Raw genomic sequence first — 23,729 nt, forward strand, 5'->3', positions numbered from 1 at the left:
ATTTTCTGTTACAGCAGTGCACGAATTCTGTTCCATCAGTTTGCAGGTAATTTTGCAATTCAAATAGACAAAATGAAAAAGTACAGTTCATCATCTTTATATCAGTTATCGTACCATTATTTTAAAAGTCTTAACATTCACAAGTGCTTCCAAATTGAGCATCTGTCATTTTGAAATAAAGCTGAAGAAAAAGTATAATCATAAACATTAACTTTTATCTTAATGTATTAAACTTATTTCACTGAGTGAAATGAGAAAATCACCTGACATCAGCCTGTCTGGGCTTAGAAACAAAGGTAATTACATCTTTCAACTGTTGCATTTTATCTATATTTAAAATCTATTTATACATCTATATTTATATTATATACATTTATATAACATTTGTCATATATTATTGAATCTATAATTTAATCAGAACAGATACGGAATGTGAAGTATTTCTGTTTTCCCCAAAAGGAAAGACTTCATCAATCCCAAAAGACTGACAAACAAAAAATAATTATTTTCCAATTAAGTTCTGTATGCAGCGCTGAAGATATTTACCTCCGGATTGATTCTAGCCTATTATGAATCACTTTAAATGCACTTTATTAATGATATGAGTTTCTAACAGATGTTATTTCAACCATAACTTGCATTATTCAACACCAAAAAAACCAAATCAAAAGATAAGTACAATATAAGAATTTTTGCTCCTGGGTGGAGTTACTTAGTAGCAAAGGCTTGAAGTCATTACTTGCTAGATTATAGCCTGGAAGAAAAAGTGCAGTTAATATATGACTTTAAAAGGAAAATTATCTCCAAACATTACAAAACTACTGTAAACAACTTTAAAATTAACATTTTTCTACCAAAATGAAATACAATTCTAAAACGGAGCTGTTCAGGTTTGAATCCTGGCTTTTTAATTCGTAGTACTGACCATACTGTATGGATAAGATGGGTAAAGGTATGAAATATTTAGAGACCTGTTAAATTGACTGTGACTCCAATTAAGCTGCAATATTTATAAAACATTCAACTATCACTTAATTAAATAAGTCAATTTCATGCAGAAATAAATCAGGAAAGAAAAGAAAACAGAGGAAAAATGACAAACTTCTTAAAATGAGCACACATGAATTTATGAAAAAAAAAAAAAAAAAAATCCTAGAAAACCTCGTAGAGGTATCATAGGGCAAAAATCCCAATCCTCATACCAGTATTTTCCCACAAATTAATATATCATCTGCAAAGTGAAATTTAATCAAACACACAATTTAGAATTCTATTTTAAAACCTATTAAACCCAATTATTTTAATAAATGCCAAACCAAACCATTAGAAGTCAGAATCAAGAACAGTTTAAAGAGACAAAGGCTAAACCTATACTTAAATTTCCTCCATACTCTCTTTACTTGAGTTTAAATACAATAAACATTGCTTTAAAAACAGGCAAAACATCCAGTAAGTTTGATCTAGGTTGTTAACTTTTTCCAAAATGACCAAGGCTAGGAAAGACTGATTGCCACAAAAATATGTACAGGGATCTTTTTTTTTTTTCCCCCACAGAGTCAAAGATAAATCGCTATCAGAACAATTTTGAAAAAGCCTTCACAGTCAAGAAAGAAATATCATTATAAGACTTAACAGTTGGATGTGAACCTCATTATTAGGAACACATTGTGAACAGTGCATAGCACCAGGCATGAGTGGAACATAGTTTACTGGGGCACAGCAGCTTATCTTGTAATTCTTCTTAGTTTTATACCAAGATTCTGGACTTCATAATAGGATTAAACACAAACTTATCAACAGTTCAAGTGTTCCAAGTCTTAACATAAATTTTTGACACTTTGCCAAAAAAAGTTATGGTCCCTTTAAAAATAAGATTTAAAGAATAATTTTGATATTGTCTGTCTAATACTATCTATTATTATTTAAATAATAATTTTGATACTGTCTTCTCATCAAAACAATTATTTTATAAACATCCAAGGCAGAATCTAAAAGTTTGTCTGTATAACATTTTGTATAACTTTTTGTAATATGATTTTTTCCTTTTTCAATTTTGGCATTTTCTAAATTAAAAAAAATAAAATTGCTTAAAATTTCCACAAAACAATTCTAGTTTTGACTTTGACATGACCAGACCCATACAGAAAAAGTCCAAAGCCCAAACCCAAACCTGCTAAAATATATATTTTAAATTTTATTTTTGAGGGACAGCCTCTACCACCATATTCTTACATTAAGATCACAAACCAAACTTAAATTTCTTCTGTAAAACAATAAAGGAATTTGAATTTATATAAGTAGTAAAGCTGAGAAGGAAAAAAAGAGGTAAGATGAATGCAAAATAATCAACATGGCAAAAGGACAAAATACAAAACCACAAATGCCAACAGAAAAAAAACATTTCAAGAAAGACTAGCAACTTACAAAGCAATATTATTATTTATATAATAGGTTTAAAGTTAACTTCGGGCCTTTTTCCTTTATTTTAAAGTTACATATAATGGATTTATGACTATATTTGGAGATCATTTTTTTACCTACATATCTTTTAGCTTTGTATATGGACAGTTCTGAACTGTAAGATTTGCAGAGTAAGAACAAAGCAAAAGGCAGCCAAATAAGACATTTTTGTGTACTACAAATTAAGAAAATGCTTTCTTTTTTTTTTTTTCGGGTCATCATAAGGATTTTTAGGATTCTTAAGTAAGTCATTTAATAATAAACTCTCTATTCAGAATAAATGAAAAAATACCTAAAAATAATCTAAAGATATTATTTAGGCATGCTGTTTTCTCTTCTCTTCCTTTTCACATGCCCTGAAATTAATATAGGGTACACAGACTTTGCTTTGTAGACAACTTTATTTAAAATATCAAAAGCCAGCTTATTTAGAATTATTTGAACTTTACCTTGACATTTACACTATAATCCGCAAAACAGTCAAATGTGTTAACTTGTCTTAACACAGGTGTAAAGCATAGGAAACAGGTAACACTCTGCAATATACCATAAAGACATTTCATCTGACAAAATAAAGCCATGGGAGATGTAGTAGAATATTACAAGCAAATAAGATGAGAAGATTAAGAGCAAAAAGTAGTAATAAAATAAAACAAACATTTAGAGGCAGGCTAAGCATGCAGAACAAGCAAGAGAGAGTGTATGTGAAGAAGAGACAACTTACATGGCTGTTGAGAAGAGAGCTTCTGTGAGTGGACAGACCATCAGACTTTTGCAGTGTCTCAATCGCCATTTCAATCTGATAATAGATGTCATTAAAAAAGGGACTCAAGACGAGATAGTAAAAAAGCCTGATCAGAGAAGTTTTGACAGATTGCTTACAGATCAATAGAAATGCCTGCTTTATTCCTGGCTAGGGCATATGTTCTACTAAAAGGCCTCATTCCAGAGTCCCAGTGAACACAAACCTCCCCAGTGAGGTCAGAAAGGCATTTTTTTTTGCATATATACTGCAGGATCACAGCCTGAAAGTCCATTTTACCTTCCAACCTGCTCAGGAAATTGAATGAGTAGATTTACTAGTGAGCTGCATTGAAACAAAAATAATCCTGATTGAACAATTTTGAACAAAAATATCATTAATAAAATAAAATAAAAAAACCAAATCCCTAAATTTTAAAATCCCGGAATTTTAAAAAGGGCCTCCATATGTTTTCCTTCCAACTATATCAGAAAGAGACATGCACAGCTTGCAATAAGAATTGAATTAGAAACAAAACTTCAGCTCTCTGAATCACAGAATCAAATCCCAAACCCAAATAAGTCAATAGGTTTTCCACCATTAGCTTCACTGGGACAGGACATTACCCTTACTGCGGCCAGCACCCTTTGAATATCCCCAGCTGTCAAAGTAAATGGAGAGTCAGGAGTTATACAGACTGCAGGATCCAGCCTTTAGAAAAGCAGATTTGTTCACAACAATTTTGCCTTTTAAAAGGAAAACACAGTACTACTAAAATACAAAGTAATATTTCTTCAAATGCAAATGTATGAATACTCTCACATCTGTTCCCATTCTTTTCTTTTTTAATATCAATGGATATTTTGATCAGTTCGATGACAGCATTAAAGAAAAAAAAATTAGAACCTAACTGTAATTTATCTGGGGAGCTAGAAGAGCAAAAACAACAATAAAAATGACAGAGACAATGGGATGTGCAGTAAAGAAAAGGCATGCAATTAATTAGCTACATTAAATGGCCAAAATGAAAGCAATGGAAACCACCACTTGTACTTTTAAGAACACTTATCATTCTCTGTGTACATATTTTTTACTGAGCCCTCCCTATCCTACTTCAAATATCACAGTACTATCTGTAATTTTAGTGGCATAATTTATCAATATTGGCTGAATTCACTCTCTGTATAACGGAAACTGAAAAATACTAGAGTTGATATTTGAATTTACTGTACATATAAAATTAGCTTCTCTCTTTTTTACAGGGCAACTGACAAGTATTTTATCATAATAAGTGTGAGGAATCACTTCTTGTGTCTCTCTTACAACTGTTTAATATTAGCTATACAAGCCTTTTTATAAAAAGTACATTATTAAAAATATACAATTACTATGTAAGAAAACATACTCTTACATGGCAATAATGTTTTTTTTTAATATTCTGATTTCTTCTTGCTTCAGTGGAAAATACTATGAGGTCAAAGTATTCAATCACACAGGAAAGATCAAATTTTAAAAGCATGCTGCATGATAAAAATGAGAAGCTTAAAACATAATCATAGTAAGGTCAACCTACTATATACTGTAGCCATAGAATTTCCCTTCTTAACATAATGCTACAATCAAACAAAGAAGACCGTATACACATTTAAATCCTAATTCTGAATCTTAGGTTACTTGTTCCACAATGCTTAGTCCACAGCAGTACTACAGCACTGAAGTTACACCTCCTGCTGCTCATTCCCACTACTGCACTACTCTCATTTTATTGCTGCAACTTGTGGCTTTGTTTGTTCAGAGGACCAATCTGTTAAAAAGTAGTAGTAATTGCACTTAAAAAGAAAAGTGGCATTACAAATGACACTCATTCCTCACTGCGATATTGCGATATTGCTTCAATGCTGTTTGATTATGCTTCAATGCGATAATGCTTCAATTGCATTGGTGCTATGCAATGAGCCAAACAAAGAAACTGTTTCTTTTTTGTCATTTGGGGGATTTTTGTTGCTGGAGTTTCTTTTAGAAGTAGATTTCACTAGTATAGCCATTGAAGACAATGAATCTGTGTTCACTTTTATGGCATACCATAAGCCAAGTAGTGTCGGTCACCACTAAAACGTGTTAATTACTTCATCAAGCTGAGAAAGATATGTGATCTATATTTAAAATGAGTCTTCATCGTATTCTACTAGGGCAAGATTCCCAAGAGAAATTATTCTCACTACTAATTATTTTGTTCATTATTTCTAGTCTAAATTTTGATAAAATGAACTTTCAGCTTTATCTGACAGACACATATCTCTTTAATGATAGAAACCTTCTTCCTATACAATCACTTCTTAACTATTTTTGAGCATAAAATGTTTGACTTGAAGACATTTTCTAGACACTAAATCATTCATCTTGCCCTTTCTGAAAATTTCCAGCTACTTCTTGTTTTACTGTACTGGTGTTCCTCAGGGCTCAATTCTAGGGCCAGTCCTGTTCAATAAATTTATCAATGATTTGGATGCAGGAGTTGAATGCACCATTAGCAAATTTGCTGATGATACTAAACTGGAAGGTGCTGTTGACTGTCTTGAGGGATAAGAGGCCTTGCAGAGGGATCTGGATAGACTGGGACCATTGGGAAATCAGCAATGGCATCAAGTTTAACAAGAACAAATGCTGGATTCTGCACCTGGGACAGAGAAATGCCAGGCACATGTCTAAATTGGGAGAGGAGTAGCTGGAGAGCAGGCTGCAGAACAGGATCTGGGGCACTGGCTGGCAGCAGGCTCCATATGAGCCCGCAGTGTGCCCTGGCAGCCGAGCGGGCAAACGGCATCCTGGGGTGCATCAGACGCAGCACAGCCAGCTGGGCAAGAGGTGATCATCCCGCTGTATTCAGCGTTGGTGCGGCCTCACCTGGAACACCGTGTGCAGTTCTGGGCCACACCATTTCAGAAGGATGTGAAGGTCCTTGAGTGTGTCCAGAGGAGGGCAACAAAGCTGGTGACAGGGCTGGGAGGCAAGTCCTGTGAGGAGCAGCTGAGGACTCTGGGCTTGTCTCATTTGGAGAAAAGGAGGCTGAGGGGCCACCTCACTGCTCTCTACAGGTTCCTGAGGAGGGGAAGTGGAGAGGGAGGTGCTGAGCTCTTCTCCCTGGTATCCAGTGATAGGATGCATGGAATGGTTCAGAGCTGCGCCAGGGGAGGTTTAGACTGGATGTTAGGAAGCATTTCTTTACCGAGAGGGTGGTCAAACCCTGGAACAGGCTTCCTAGAGAGGTGGCCGATGCCCCAAGCCTGTCAGTGTTTAAGAAGCATTTGGACAACACCCTTAATAACATGCTTTAACTGCTGGTCAGCCCTGAGTTTGTCAGGCAGTTGTGCTAGATGATCGTTGTAGGTCCCTTCCAACTGAAATAGTATATTTTATTATATTCTCTTATTCCAAGCTTTTGGGTTTGCAAGATCTGTGTGACATGCAGTACCGTGTGTATAGGGACTAAGAGCTATCTGAGTAAGAAGTTGTTTGTGTGAAGGATCCATTCCTTCAAGCTTTTAAGTTCTAAGTTTTGACCAAGTACTTTTATTTAGGTTCTAGAAAAACTGAGCGTAATTTCAGCTCTATTCAAAACAACATTTAAGCACATACACAGATTAATTACATAGGTAATGCAGTGGTTTTTATTATGATATTTTGTGAAAATAATAGGAAAATAATTCTAACATTTTAAATTATATTCTGCATAAATACAAAAGGAAGACTGATACCCTTGCATTTTTAGCAATAAGCGGTGAGACATTCCATGCACAACTAACTACATCTGAAACGCTAAATGACAACAAGAATTACACATTCATTTATTTGAATATGTGATCAGTCATACATTCCTCCTATTCTGCTCTTAACAAGACTAAAACCATTATTTGTTAAAATGTTCTGACTGATAACTGAAATGTACACTGTCACTCCCACTGCAACTCCAGCTACATCATGTTAAATGTTACACTACTGGTAGGAATGATAATCAGTTTGTATAGTAACATAAACATGGGTGGACACTAAATTAGAGCATGACAGCTATGAAAACTATGATTGTAGACTTCTTCAATTTACTTTGTTTGCCAACTAAAATACTTCCTTACACTCTGACACAGTTGTTAATGATTAAGGGTAGTTTCCCAGGATTAAAAAATTCAACAGTTTGATCCCACTATGTGCATCCAGAATCCTACAATGTTCAGTCTTCATGTGATCTATTGATTTGGAAGTTATTAACTGTTCTTGCTAGTTTATGTCTTAGTGTTCATTAACATGTTACTAGATAAAACAAATTACACATAATAGTCTCAGATGTGTATAGAACAGACATAGTAAATACCTATCCCAAACCTACTTTGAAAAACTTTGCCTTCTTCTTAGGAAGAAGAAAGAAATAGTACTTTTTCATTATTCAGCTAATTAACTAACTATTCAACTAATTAACACGAAGTATTTATAGTACGTTGTTCTGAGGAGGTCAGGACATAAAGAAAACAATCCACAGAAGTTTAAGCCCTGAGGTTTTGCAATTAATCTAGATATCCTACAATTTATTTTCTTTATCTGTTTGCATCTGCAAACTCCCCTCCACCAGCAGCAAAGCAGGCAACTTTAAGTGGTATCTTAAAATTCAATACATTGTTGCATCATGTTCAAAAAAGATAGCTCCTGTCTCTATCTCCACAGGCACCTCCAATTCACAATGCCTTTTTTCCACTTCCAAAGGTTTGCCCTTTTAGGCTTTAAAGAAAGTGAAACTCAAAAGGAGCTTTCATCACATGCTCCATGATGAAGAAATTACTAATTCATCACATATGTACAAGAAAGATTACTTTGGTACAGCTGACTAAGTCCTGGGTACTTGTGACAACTGTGCTCACCTAAATAAGGTGTATACACATCATGAACTAACCTGAAGCTACAGGATAAACGGATTCAGGACTCTTGAAAATGTGACGCTTTCACTCTTTGAGGATGCCACAACCACGCATTATTTACAGTGGCTTTCAATTCTGTTTCAGGACAGAGTATTCATGCATATCGTACTGTTTCCTGAAACTTATGCCAGTGGGTTGTGTTAGGCAGACAAGCTTGCCCAGAAAAAAAAGACGCTTGAAAATGAAATAGTATTGACCACACTAAGAGAATTCAGGTCTAGCCTTAGAAGAATTAAATTTAAAAGATTTGCATTCCTCACAATAGGCAAAACTGTAGCAGCACCTGTAAATAGGTTCTATGAAACTTTGATCAAGAAAATGAAACAGTACTATGAAGACAGAAAGAAAGATACTCTTTTAAGTCTGTTGGAATGAAAGAAACGTAAATATGCAGAAAGAGAAGAACACAAAAAGATGTAAAATAAGCGTGGTATTTTACATGTGCTGACCTTAAAAGAATACCGATAAACCTTAAAAACTTAGAAAAAAAAAAAGCTTTTTTTCCCTAAAATTGATTAATTTGTAACATCCAAGTTTAATATACATAACAGATACTGGTCAAAAGACCTGCTGCAAATGCACACCTCCAGTAGTCTGCATGTACATAAGGCATCCATAATGAATATAGAATGTTCCCTAGTGATTACAAAAGAATATATGGAGTCAACATAGGCAGAAAAAGCACACCTAACAGCCACAGGCTGGAAAAATAAAAAATATTTTGAGTTTAGGTCAGATTACTTTCTCCTTCCCAAATTTTCAAATGAAACATTGCTGCCCATATTTATCTTCCTTGCTGGAAGTTCTCAAACATATGGTCAAACTGACCAATTCACTGCCTCTCCCCTGGATCATCCAGTTATTTGTATACCTCATCTCAATTATATACATCTTTAAACAGATTCTAAACTTTTTTCTTTGTGGTCATTTTCCCCATATTTGGTACAAACACTTAAAGGAAAACAAAACAAAAAAAAATCCCTTCTCAAGCTGATTATAAGGACTTCTAGGACATAGACATTCCAGCTAACACTGAAAAACACATGGAAACATATCAGTTACTCACACTAGAAAATCAGAATTGAGAAACTAAAAGGAATGTTTGGCTCAGATTATTATTAAAACAAAATTTGAAAACATTTATGGCAAGACAGCCTTAGAGAGAGGTAGAGTGGCCATTTTACAACAAATTTATATTTAATCAGGAACAAAAAAATCCAGTCCTTTAGAAAGGTGATGCCTCCATGCCATTGATAATCAGAGTGTTATGAGAACATCAGTGGCAAGTCATCGTGCATTGAGCTTATGCATTTTCAAATAAAAGGAACTAATAGAAATGCTTCTCACAGATTCAGAGATACCTATTTTTAATATCTTATGATAAAAAAGCCATTGAGTTTTTACAATATTTTTAAACCAGTAATTGGAATGCTACATTGAAATAAACTGAGTTTCCAACAACACTACATCTTGATTTTTGATACACAAATACCAGAATAAATATTCAATTGCCAGAACTGCAAACAACCTGTGAGGTGCTACAGGGCTTTTATGCAGAAAACGCACCAAAAGCCAATGACTGAAAGCTGAAGCCAGACTGTATCAGAAGAGAGACAAGGAGCATAGGCAGGTGAAGCCAGAATGCAGACAGGGTAGGTGTGGCTAACCTTAGCAGGGTCATTCTCCCTTTTCCCCACATTCCTTGTCCTGTGAAAAGGGCACAGTCTCAACTCAAGACATCACAGTGGAGCAGCAAGGCACTCAAAGGGGCAGAGAAAGACATAAGTTATTTTCACCACATTGCTAGACTGAAACCTCTGGAAGAGAGAGGGAGAAGCCATGATGCTCCACAGCTCTGAAGGAGAAACCAAAGCAGGAGGAAAAGTCTTGGAGGCAGAAGTTTATAAAAACACAAGATCTACTAACCCTCTAAACTTCCCACCCCTCCAGTTAATTCATACCACATAAATGCTTTTTTAGCAGCAGTAGTGATTAACCATTCTTATGACTCATTTAAAAGGAAAAAAAAATATTATCTGCCTTCTTGTATCTGGAAATGGATGCCTTTTTTCACAAAAGATCTTCAACTGTGCTCAGTTGAAGAAGTCATAAGTAAATGTCTTGCCAGAATAAGAGGTCAGACCAAATGATCTAATAATCCTTTGTAGCATAAAAATCTGTGCATCTTCGATTTGATCAGAAATGGTTTATTTTATGCTAAGGTGGATCCAGCTGAAAGAAAATTACCAGAAAAGTTGGGGAATGGAGGAGGAAAAAGTTCCTCTACCAAGAAGGAGATTAATAAATAAAATCTCATCTCAAACTATTTTCCAAATGATAACCCCTCTACCTTTAATGGACCATTTAAACATCTGTTACTTTTTGTTCTTAAAATAATTATACTACTTGCACTAAAATTATATTATCAGGATATGATATTTACACTGGGCCTTCTCACTTCTTGTTGTTGTTCTTCTCCCTCCATTAATTACAACATATTTTGGGTAGGCGCCATCCTTCCTTTAAATTTAAGAGCAAATTTTGCACACTCTGCTTACTACCAGAAATAATAATTTGTGGTGATACATTATATTAATATTAATTTTGCTTTTATTTTCATGCACATTTAGATTTGCACTGAAATAGGATAAATTTCTGCAACAGCATGAGTGGAGACCTATGGTTGATGATGACTGATGAATGACAACTGTAGTTGCAGATCAGTCATAAAGCTTGTTAGAAAACAAGACTAATAGATGGGCGACTCTCACTGGCTGACAAGCATAACAACACATTTATTACTAGAAACTATATGAATTTTTTAACCTTGTGGTATTATGCAATAAGTTGATTATATCATCCTGTTTTATCACAAGAACAGTCCTTAGACATTTACATATGGGAAAAAAAAAAGGAAGGTGATTTAGATTTCATTATTAACATGGCAATCCAATTTTCTAATTAGTTAGAAAAAAATCAGTTAGTCTCTTAAATACAGCTGCCCCTTCTTTAATGATAGCTGCCAATAAACCAAACAGACAACTCTTTCATACAGGTTTCAACATGAAAATTCATTTCAAGTACAAATCCAGCTAGGGTAAATCACTTCTTGTTCAATGTAATCACAATTTATTCTTGACCAATCCACATATATTCACATGAAAATGGTCATTTTGGAAAGCTGTTTATCTGCCCAATGTCTTATATAGAAGGTCTTATAATCTGAATGCCTTTCTGTTTTAATGAAAAAAATCCTTTTTAGTAGGTAGAGAAGTAGTTTAATAGGACATAATGGGAAGAAGCAATTAAATCAATGGAAATGAAATGAGTAAAGAAAATGCTAAGAAATGTTTTTCATGCATACTAACACACACCACTACTGTATATGTGTTGCAATAGTTTTGATAATGCACAATTCTTAATATTTTGGCTATAAGAACACTGCTATTGCCTGCTATAGCTTAAGCAGCACAGCTTTCTTGTATGAATGTTTGACAGAAATTAAAATGAATGGAATGTTACAAACAAAATATTAGTTCTTTATTAAACCCGAAGCAGAACCCAGAATCACCTTAAACCATAAAGAAAATAAAGTGAAGATAGACTTAAAGTAAAAAGTCTCTGAGTCTCTTTTATTGAATTCTATATAAACCAAATAGCATACCTAGTGAAATGTAAATTAGACTTTTAAGTTTCATTTATCTAAGACACAGTTAATAAAATGAACTTATTTTAGACATTTGACTTTTAACTTTAGGTTTTGTTAAATTTTGGCAAATTTTACTTCTAATTTTGGGAAAAAAAATCAAAATAGTTTTTAATTTGCAAAATATAGCATGGAGTTTTGATATAATTAAAATAATTCTAGGATATCCAACTTCAAAGTAAGTCTACTACTCTTCATTTGTGTTTACTGGATGCGTTTAAGCCTCACTTGATTTCACATTCAGTTAAGTATTTCCACTGACTGAATCCTGTTGTCAGTGAATAAAACAAAACTTATAGCATGATATGCAAAACACAAAAATACATTTATTTTTATTTGATTAAGGATAAAACTAGCATGATCTCTAAAAGATGCAATATTTGTATTCAACTGTAGAACAATTTAAAACAACTAAGGAAATAGAGGAATATCATTGTCATTTAAGTATTTAGAGAAACATCATTTTTCAAATTTCATTCCATCTAGAAGACCTATTCCTTACTTATGCCTATAGAAAACAATTTGTTTTGCCTGTGCTTGACAATCATAAAGTCAGGTGAAAAATTCCATGAAATACCTTCCAAATAAGTACAATTAGAGAGTACTTTAAAGGAAAAAAGAAAACAGTCAAGTTAAAGTCTTGATTTTAATTAAATGAATCTGAAAGAGAAATGCTGCTTTTTTAAGAAACTCTACTTTTCTATTAAAATCATATAAAATACAGGCAAATGTTAATATACACTGTTTTTTATTTTGTAACTCAAATATAAAATTATCTGTTGCTAGCTGAAAGCTCCCACTATGTTACTGATATTTATACTATTCATAAAATACAAGACTCTACAATTTTTATTCTCAGAATACCATACAGTTTTTGGATTAAATAATAATTTTTTACATTGTGCGAAAAATTTGTATTTATCCATACCAACCACCTTAAGAATCAAAATAAAGATTTTATCACATCATCTAAATTGTCCAATGCTATTGTAAACGTTCATCATAATTCCAAGTAGAAGAATATTAGATTTTTACTCATTACATTGGTTCCTAAAAATAAAGTCCCCTAATTTTATTGCCCTTTTGAGTAGTGATGAATCTGTATTATTAATGATGCTTTATCTCCTTCACTATATTTTTCAACTCTTCCTACTCTATGTTTCATAAATCTCCACATCCAGACCAGAACACCCAGAAGAATTAAGTAAAAGTATTCATTAGGACTACGCAGCAAAGCTGGACTAGGTATAAACCCATTTTCCTAATTGAAATAAGGGCTGATTGAGTAAGCTATTAAGGGAAAGTTCTGTGTTTATGTTTAAGTGTCTACAATATTATCTATTACAGTTGTAACAGAATGCATCTTCCCATAGCATTGTAAGATACTTCCAGAATGAGCTTTTAATCTGGAACAGATTTTGGAGACATACCATAGATAAGTAAGAACAAAGTGTTAAAAGGTAGTATCTCAGTATTTTGAACAATTGGAAATATTTAGAAATAATATTAGAAATAAGCTACCAAACCTACACTAATATCGAGCGAACAAACTGAACAAATGCAGGGAAGTTACAGATACCTATCTGTAACTTACATTATTTAACATTTACATCTAACATAGTTATACTCAACAACACTGTTTTTCTTACGTTTTTAGAAAAAGTACAAAATGATAAAGGAGGCTGTTTTAGCTTCCAACCTGACAAATATTCAGCTCAGACAAACTATTATGTGATCATTCCCAAAGCACTCACTACTTAACTTAACCTATGAAATGTAAATATTTGCAAGCTGTCAAGGGAAGGTCTGCCTCCATGTTTAAGTTTTCACAGTATTCTTACTCCTGTATCATACTTCTATATATAAATTTATTATTTATTTTACAAAAAGTACTATGTAGTACTTATTCTGACAACATAGCACTGCTATACATTGTGTCACAAAAACTGTGTCAGTCTGCAAGAACATCTGAGCGACTAAGAAACTAGTCTCAAAGATTTTGCATCAGTCTGAAATACTTACTGTTGCTGGGGAGGCCCGCGTTGTATGAGTCACTGAATGACCAGAATTTTCCATTGAATTGCCAATCAGATAGGTCCCTCCTGAGCTGCTAATGAGTTGTCCTCCTGTGACACCCATCTGAATCCCTCCAGTGCCCACCATGCTATGAGACGAGACCACTGTTGTCACCTGTGCAGAACTTCCTTGAGTATCAAAGTAATTTCCCCCAGTGTTTTGGCTGTACATCTGGGTTTCTGTGTAAGGATAAGTTGTTGATCGGCTTCAAGAAGAGAAAAAAAAAAAAAAAAAGGAAAAGAAATTATTTGCATTGTTCATTTAGCTGAGGGAAATGTTGTAATTCTAGAAATGTATGTACAATAGCTATAACCAGATTAAATAAGATTGGCAAACAATCCCTACCTCCTCAGAGAATAACATTTCATAGAATCGTAGAATACCAGGTTGGAAGGGACCTCAAGGATCATCTGGTCCAACCTTGCTAGGCAAGAGCACAGTCTAGACGAGATGGCCCAGCACCATGTCCAGCTGAGTCTTAAAAGTGTCCAGCGTAGCAGAGTCAACCACTTCCCTGGGGAGATTATTCCAATGGTTGACTATTCTCACTGTGAAAAATTTTCCTCTTGTGTCCAATCAGAATCTCCCCGGGAGTAACTTGTACCCATTACCCCTTGTCCTCACCATGTAACTCCTTGTAAAAAGGGAGTCTCCATCTTCTTTGTAACTACAAATTTAATCAAGTCAAAGCACTAAATAACTAATTCAGTGACAATGTTAAACCAAGTATCTTACAGAAAAAATTGTCAGTCTTACCTGAAGAGGAAGAGAGAAGGGAAGTATGACAAAAATTGAGAAGACAGGCAGAAAGAGCTCATCCAATTATTAATATACTGCAAAGCAATTTATCAATCTCCATCTGTTTTAATTTTTTTTTTAATTCAACAGTAAAATTTTGAATTTTAGTCAGGTGTTACCTATTTTGCAAACTGTTCATGTTGCAAAATTGCAAACAATTCATACAAATGTCAGCCAAGAGAGTCCAATGTTCAAGAATGCTATGTTATCTATTGTTTTTAAATTCATTAAAGTTCTTGGCTGAAGCTTGAAATTCTGAATTCACTGGTATTTTGGGAAATGTAGTTATTTTTACAGGGTGAATTCAAAATTGAATTGGACATGAATTCATGTTATGATAAAAACCTGCATTTCAGAGATAAAACCAAAACAGAACTACGACTTGTAAAAAGGTCACAAAGGTGAAATAAGTTAAAGTATGCAACAGTACCATTTTTTAAATCATTTTCAACTATGAAATATTCATGCCTCATTAACCAGTTTACCCTAACAAACTATTCAGCTGCTGGAACCTTCTATCATATATATGTTTCACATTCTTAATCACTTAGCTTGAATCATTACTCTTCATAGGTTATAATCTATTTATAGGTTTTGAATGTGTATTTTTTTCCCATGTACTAAATTTGATCTTCAGATCAATGTATTTCAAAATTGTTAAGTAAATAGCATTAAGCATTTCAAAGGCCAGATTCCTCACTTTGGAAAAGTCTATTTGGAAATTTTATCCTGTTTCACGACTGCTAAGCTTTGTATCTTGTCAAGCATGATAACAGAAAGGTCAAAAACAGTCAGTTTACCCAACCATTAATTTTCTTATTTAAGCATAAAAATCTGTAATATTGCTTGTAATCAACAGGCAACACCATTTTCAAATTCAAAGTTCTCCATTAACTTCGAGCTGCATATGCTGAGATAAACTTAGTCCAAGTAAATAAATTTTAAAAGTACTATGATGCAGAGAAAATAGAGAGCTGCCCAAGCTCTGCAGAAGTCTCCAATTCATTTAGTATAATCAAAGAAAACACAAAATCATGCAACACTATGCAACTAAACGAGTTCAACAAAAAAATTCAGACACTTTTGTCCAAACACACAAGAGGAGGAAGCAGCATCCACATTTTATGCAGTAAGCTGGTGATGAATACGCCTATCCCAGAACTTGAAGACAGGTTCTTTTTCCCTTTATCTAGACAGGGATTAGTTTCTTATCAATATATAGAAAAGGTCATGGCAATTTACTGTTTGTTTTTATGGCTTTTTAATTACAAAAACTTACACAAGATTAATTAATTAGTAAACAATGGACACAGAGATAACGATTCCTTCTTTAGCTTCAGAAAATCATTACTTTTAAATAACAGATTAACATATGGCACCTTATCAACAACTAAAGTCAGAATTTTTGTTGTATTAACTATGGCCACAACAGTTTGTCCCTTCCTCTTCAGAGACATAAGAAACTCCAAAACTTTTTTTTTGAAATCCTAAATGTTTCATAAGCCTCATACTACATTATTTGCTCTCACCCCTCCTTAAGTTATTTAAATATTTTCCTTTTTATTTTGAGTATCTCAAAGGCCTCAAGATCAGCTGCAAGAAACTTGAAGATAATCTAAAAGAAATGCCTTGCAGTCTACTGAAAACAAAGCAAAATATTTCTTTTAGGGGCTAATGCTCAAGCAGACATTCTATTAACATTCCTTTTGGAGAGTTAAAATCAGTTATCTTTGCATTATAATAACCTATGTATGTGTTTAGGTACCATGCAGGTCCCCATTAATCTGTTTTACCAAGCCAAGGTATCATTGTGATGCCTTGTGATACCATTGTGATATTGTTTATCTTGTGATAAGCAAGATAACCCCTAGCAGAGCTGGTGTTGCATCTATTTCAGAACCACACAAATTTACAGAGTGTGAATAGTGCTATGCAGCAGAGGACAATGGAAGCTCAGGGGAAACAATTCATGCAAATGATCATTAAGGGACTGAACACTGTAATTTCTCCCAAAAGAGAAACTTGGTATCAGTATCAGGTATCAGTAAGGAAAGGAACGAAAGGACAAGACCATTGTTGACAGTAAAAATACACATGGCTAGAGTAAAAAGACTGTCCAAAAGATGCGAGGAGAATGAATCTCACTTGCAGAAGTGGAACTGAAGAGTCAGTTCTTTGAAGCAATGCAAACCCTAGAGAACACTCTAAATTTCACAAGAAAATTAAGTTATGGACTTCGTGTGGAATAGGGAGAGAAAAGGAAATGCCTGTTTGCTTTTACTTTGTTTAGATCTGTATATCATGTATAGTCTCTAAATAAGGACTGATTGTATCAGAACATCTACAATTACTTGTAACAGTACTCCGTATCAATGGATCATGAGCAATCATTGGGGTACACTAATGGGTCACACTTCACACACTATTCCCTTTGTTCCAACAACCAGCAGGTTCTTCTAGAACACCTGATTATTGGAGATGATTAAGCAGACCTTTAGCAACAGAGATCAACAGGGTAATGAAAAGTGAGATAAAAACATTATTACATGCAATAATAATTGCAACTTAGCAAAGAGCCTTTTAACATAACCAAAATACAAACTAATTAATCTGGAAATTCAAAATGTAGCTGGATGAGATGATGTTTTGGAAAGCAATGACCCAAAGGTTTTAACGTCATCGCATACAATAACATGACCCTTCATAAAACTGTAGCAAAGAGGAAAACACGATGTTATATCTTTTAGACACACACACGGGATAACTTGAAATAAGGAAGTGATCTTCTACTTCTCCATAGCACTTGTAGCACAAACATGCAATACTTTCTCAAATAATCTGACATATATCATATAGTCAGTTCTTTCCCATTGCGAAAGTTGTGAAAGTACTCCTAGCTCTTCTTTTGTCAACAGCTGCATATAAAGATCATCTAGGGACTAACCTTGGTGTAACTGAAGTCCTCTGGCTTTTTATGAGAACACCTTGGTGATATACTGTGGTTTAACATACAAGGTAGGCAACAGAATCTAATAGTTCCTCCTACCCAAACACTGTGAAATTCAGTGTTTACTGGAACGTGGCATTAGAAATTTCATCAGAGTTACTAGTAAGTTTGAAGTCTAAGTAGTTAGGCTGCAGAATCCTAGCTTCCAGAAGGCTGTGCAAACTAGATGATGTTTATCCTGAGAGCAAGTCGCACGAAGTTGGACACTGTGTGAATTCAATTTAGATTAAGCAAGCCCAGAACATGTGTCTAATGTTGAGATCCCACCCTGAAAATTAATGAGACCAGCATGAGTTGGACTAGGGATTGCAAGGTACAATAGTTCAAGGCATCACCTATTATGCTTTATTGCTTACATACATTTTATAATGATTTGCAAAACATAATGCTAGAAATAAAACACATGGAGTTGTGGTAGAAAGTTGTTAATAAAATTCTATTTTTTGGCGCATGAAAACAGAAAATAACTAATTTCTAAGTTCAGTAAGCCCCAGCATTACCACACAAATTAAGTGCAATATCTTGCGCTATATTTCAGACACTAACATCATGTTACTGATCTTAACTTTTAGAGACATGTCTGTCTATTCAGAGACACTGACACTTTGAAGAAAGGAGACAAATAAAAACAATGGCACAGAAAGAGTAAACCTTGTTGTTGTCCTCCCTTATTCGGTATGCACATGCACACATGGGAAATCATTTATTCCCAGCTGCACCTATGATCTGGTTCTATGTAAACATCAAGAATCTGATCTATTGACTACTAGAAATCAGTGTTCCTGCCATCCCATCATGTCCCAGTAATTTACGCAGGCTGATTATGGCACCAAGTTTTCTTTGAGCAGGTAATTGATGGGACATACTTATCTTTCCCATATTTATATTTGCCTAGACAAAAACTCTTACAGACTTATGCTGGTTTTATTCATATCTTAGAAATGTCTGCTTGTTGAAAGATTTTTCCATCACTCTGTGTTTTAGTAAAAAAAACAAACAGATTTATTTCCTTTTCCAGGAATTGAGAAATGTAGATTGCCTTTAAATAAAAATTCTCAAATCAGGTTAGAAGTCCAGACAAGTTAACTCAAGTGCAGTTTGTGTCTGTTTTAAATTAGGTTTTAACTTGAAATTATATTCCAGTAACTTCTCTGTCTTGCAAAATAAGCAATTAACTACTGAATTCTTATCACTAGCTGTAGGCACCGACTTGGAAAATTCAAGTCTTGGGTGAAATGCATATAAATCTATTTTTTCACTTGAAGATGTATACTTTTCATACTGTAACTTGAACTATCAGCATCCCTTCACAGTGGTTGTACAAGAGCAGCATCTTAGTTCAAACAAGAAAGCCATTCAGTGTCCATTTTTTTATTTTTCTGTAATTCTAATTCAAACAAACAAGTAACATAATAATTATTATCTTAGTCCTCAAGTAATAACCTCAGAATTACTCTTGTGGGTTTTGGTATGGATTACTTACATAGCTTAGCAGGCAGGCATGTAAGTATTTTTTCACTGTCATGTCTGTAATGAAAGTTAGCCTTTTATGGTACTAATCAACTAAGGTATTATTTCCTGGGATATAAATATGATAAACACTAGATGAAAATAAATATTTCAAGATACACTATTATTTATATGCAGAATAGCTAATGCTCATGATAATGCTATGGTATTGCAATATGATAGAAAACCTCCTTGCATAAAAGCCAAGAAAGTCTTTCACACCAGAACAATATCTTCAAACTCCTTTAAGATTTTTAGTATAATCATGTGGTCCTAAATCTCATAGTGAGCTTCAAAGAAACTAGAGAGAACAGAATCCTTTGTCTAACACTGAGGGAAGGCCTTATCACAGCCAATGCATTGCTGCAGCCTCTGGAGGTGGTCTATCATAAGCAATGGGAAGAAGGGGAAGTGCCATATACCCTAACACTGACACAACAGAACATGATACAGCAGTCAGATGATAATGGAGAGGGCTAAATCATCTGTCTCACCCTGTCTCATACAACCTCCTGCCTCCCCACTCCTGTAACTAGAATATTGATTTAGGGCTTTTTAATAACAGATCAAATCCCAATGAAGCAATAACCTTCTTCCACAAAAGCCTCCTCAATTGATCTAAAGACAGACATGGAGGAACTGATAAGACACTAAGTCATCATTTCCTTTCACCAATCCTCATTTATCAAACAAAACTGCTAAAACAAAAGATCAAAACCAACACTATGAAAGGGCAATTAATGCATCTATAACCAGAGAACAAAAATTCAAAGTAAGCAATTTCCTCTGTAATAGTGAATAGTTGACCTGCTTTATGCATATGCATTTTCTCTATATGGACAACTTGAAATATATCAGCCACAAAAAGCTTTATAAAATTTACCTAAAATACAGTTGCATTATTCCATATAAAGAAATTCTTATTTGTCACATTCACAAATTAAAGTAAATATGTTACTGACAGGCATTCATTTTCAATAAAAAAGAACAGAGATCTTCAACACTCAGTCCAAGATCTTTTTCCACATAGAACTAAAGCAATAAAAGCACACACAATCCACAACTGCAGGAAAACCCTGTAAACCTGGGAACGAAGTAAATGAAAACAGAGGAGAAATCTTATAAATTATATTCTCAGGAGCTGTAAGTTAGACAGATAAAGGAACCTTAGTTACAAACCTCTAAAAATTCTGATGAAGTACTGCAGACCTATAGTCCAAGAAATATGGTATTGCCACCGTTAAGAACATGTCACAGGGTTTGTACTAAATCTGCAAGACCTCATGACTTGGGCTTGTCAGGCTTCTTTTGTCTGGACTTGTCTGTGCTAGCCTAGAGCTTTGTTCTAGCTTAGCTGTAACAGTAATTGTCGAACAATCAGATAAATGTTACTTAATCTGTTTCCATTTTAGCTTAGCTTTCTACAACTGTGTGGTATAAAACCTATCATTAAAATGCTCATGCATTGCTCTAACTAACAGACAGTAATATCAAATAGCTATTCTGTGTAGAATAAACAATCCATGACCCTAGATTAAAAATGTAGCAAAGAGGATCATGAACATAGGATGACAGTATTCAAGAAGTATACAGGAAATGTAAAACACACCATATATAGTAAATTCAGATGTACTATGCAAATGGAAACCAATGAAGAATGAGTTGTAGACTGTGCTAGTAAATATATTAAAAACAGCTGCAAGTGGGAGTAGAAAGCCCCCCACCATCCATCATACTTCTCCAGGCATAACACATGTGATGGTGGTAACTTGCTGTAACCCCTTCTCAGATGTAAGCCATTGACCTTAGTATGCAGAGGGGTAGTAAAAGGGTAAGCATGATGCCAGAGAAAAGAGATGGATACTAGGAAGTACTAAGAAGATAACAACTTTAACTGTACTGATGATAATTCTTTAATTTGACAGTTAAGATTTCCATTAGAGTAATAGTAATTTCTTGGCTTTGCAAAACACACAAGGTGTGTTTTGCCCACATAAACCACATACATTGTAGTACAACAAATTGGTGAAGAATGCGGTTTGGACGCAACAGTAATAGCAATGCTTGGACAATCCCAGCAATTAAAACTGTCATTGCCACACCACAATTATCAGGTAAATGGTTACATTTGATTAATACATTACAATTTATGTAAGAAGAAAGTTCACGTCTAGTATAGGGGACTCACTTGTCTTTTTAATATGGGTGCAGCCATAATATTCTTTATCTATTCTAAACTGCCAGGTAAGCCTGTACATGTCATTGCAACAACAATGCATTTTTGTTTCAGGATAGAGTGACACGCTTGACAAGCAAAATTGTCATTAGCCAGATACAAATTTAGATAACATAATTCAAATATTCTCATATTATACAATGTATATGACAAGTTGTAGGTTACATCCCTTGTATTATCATTATGGCTCCAATTATAATAAAACCAAATAACTTTTAAGTGTAGACAAATCATGATATAAAATGTGTGGGAAGAATTGTGTTATAAAAGCACAACAGTTACACTTCAGAAAGACTGTGAAACCTGACAAACTTCTTACCTTTAGAATCAAAAAAAAAAAAAAAAAATCAAACTCTTTCCTCATATATATTCCCACTGAATCCTTTGTTGCTATCATATATGCACTTAAATCAATGCTAGTCTGCAAGTATTTTATTTTGAAATAAAGAATAATTGTTTCATCAGACATGCTGTAACATTTATTCCAGAGACTTCTATGAATCTGTCAGGATCCACAAGGCTCATCTTTCACAGATTTCAGTATGAAGAATAGAAAAAAATGAACTGCAATCTGAAAACTTGCCTAAATATTTTAGCACAAGAGAGGCTGTCCTCTGTGTCTTCTGTCACAGCAGAACTCGACACAGTCTATGCCATCTTTGTTTAGGGATATGGTAAGCTTTTTGTTCACTTCCAGAAATTCTAAAGTGTCACTCCTGCATTGCTATAGCTCTGAACAAGCTAACCCAATGTCAAAACAAGAAGAGGAAAAACAAATATCATTTTTTTTAAATCATAGAACTTAGGTAACAATAAAAACAGCAAATAGAAAAACAATTCTTTAATCTCTGAAGGAAGCTAGCTGTCAGCAACTTAGAGCCCTGTTCTCCTTCACTTATCAAATAAATGGCATTATAACATGTAATACATATATTCAATAACTTTAATTTACAGAAATGACATTTTTCCATTCTTAATCTGGAGCATGAAAGTATACAGGAAAACATGTTTCACAATATATGCTCTTTAAAAATTCTAAGTAGAAACACAGACTGGTCCCATTCTCCATGAATGAAACCATAATCTTTAGGAAGGTTAATGTTCCTAAAAGTATTGAACAACAAATTGGCTGTTCACAATATTGTTGTTCACAACAACATGGGTAAATTCTTCTTCTACAGGAGGGAAAGATAATCTGGATTAGGCTCACCTGTTAAGGAGAGCTTTCTTATTGTATTACGGAAGTCTTTGATATCCCATTGACTGATTTTTCAGAAACTGACAAAGAGATTCAGATATAGAAATAGAATAAAATCATGGAAACCTGAAGGTTCATACTAAGCAGTCAATAACATCTGGTTCTGTTTTTTCCAAGGACTATAAGCAGTCATGTAGTACACATCTCAAACACTGCCAAAAAGTGCATGTGCCAACAGCTCACATAAGAACTTACAACTGATAAATGAAAAGAGAAATTTGAATAATAGCCTACTTAAGAATGTCCTCTTTTGGAAGCTAAGAGTAGACCATCTTGGTTGCAATGAAGTCATGCTGCCACTGAGTGCTGCTGTATGGGACATGCTAGAACTCCAGTATGAACTGGAGTCAAAGGCAACCAAGTGGTATTCTACAACTGATACCCCTAATACATTCTTCTCAATCCCTTTGGCAGCAGAGTGCAGGCCACAGTTTGCTTTCACTTGGAGAGGTGTCCAGTAAACCTGGAATCGACTGCTCCAAGGGTGGAAACACAGCCCTAATATTTGCCGTGCTCTGGTTTTTGCTGTACATTAAAGATCGGTTTTGGCTCTTGTAGTTAGAAAAATCAAGTAATGAATACTCTGACCAGGAATAAAGGGGCCCTACCTCCAGCCAGGTGGAGAAAAGGAACAAATGGGTTTACTGGACTGTGTGGATTAGATGGCTTGGCACATCAGCCCCACAGGAGACAGCTTGTGCCATAGCACTTGCGCCAGTCTGAAGACGATAAGATGTGAAAAAATACGCTTTACACCACAGCCGGGGACTATAGTCCCATGCTGGGTGCCAGAAAGAACTGCCATGGTTTAACTCCAGCCAGCAGCTAAGTCCCCACAGCTGCATGCTCGCCCCCCCACTGGTGGAATGGGGGGGAAGAATCAGAAGGGTAAAAGTGAGAAAACTCATGCATTGAGATAAAGACAGTTTAGTAAGTAAAGCAAAAGCTGGGCACACAAGCAAAGCAAAATAAG

At 34.5% G+C, this 23,729-nt stretch overlaps 1 protein-coding gene across 4 annotated transcripts in view; it reads right to left on the reverse strand.

Moving 5' to 3' along the window:
* Positions 1–23,729, reverse strand: part of RFX3 (regulatory factor X3) — a 128,436-nt gene that overhangs the window by 25,519 nt on the left and 79,188 nt on the right. For 3 of the 4 annotated variants that reach the window (XM_082337562.1, XM_082337560.1, XM_082337563.1), the window contains exons 4-5: positions 13,895–14,153; positions 3,185–3,259 (exon numbers count right to left, since the gene is read on the reverse strand). In XM_082337562.1, coding sequence (XP_082193688.1) covers positions 3,185–3,259; positions 13,895–14,153 — 334 coding nt within the window. The remainder of the gene's footprint in view (positions 1–3,184; positions 3,260–13,894; positions 14,154–23,729) is intronic. The other variant, XM_082337561.1, reaches the window with a different exon arrangement.

This window comes from Platalea leucorodia, assembly GCF_965183815.1.
Source record: "Platalea leucorodia genome assembly, chromosome: Z".
NCBI classification, from domain to species: domain Eukaryota; kingdom Metazoa; phylum Chordata; class Aves; order Pelecaniformes; family Threskiornithidae; genus Platalea; species Platalea leucorodia.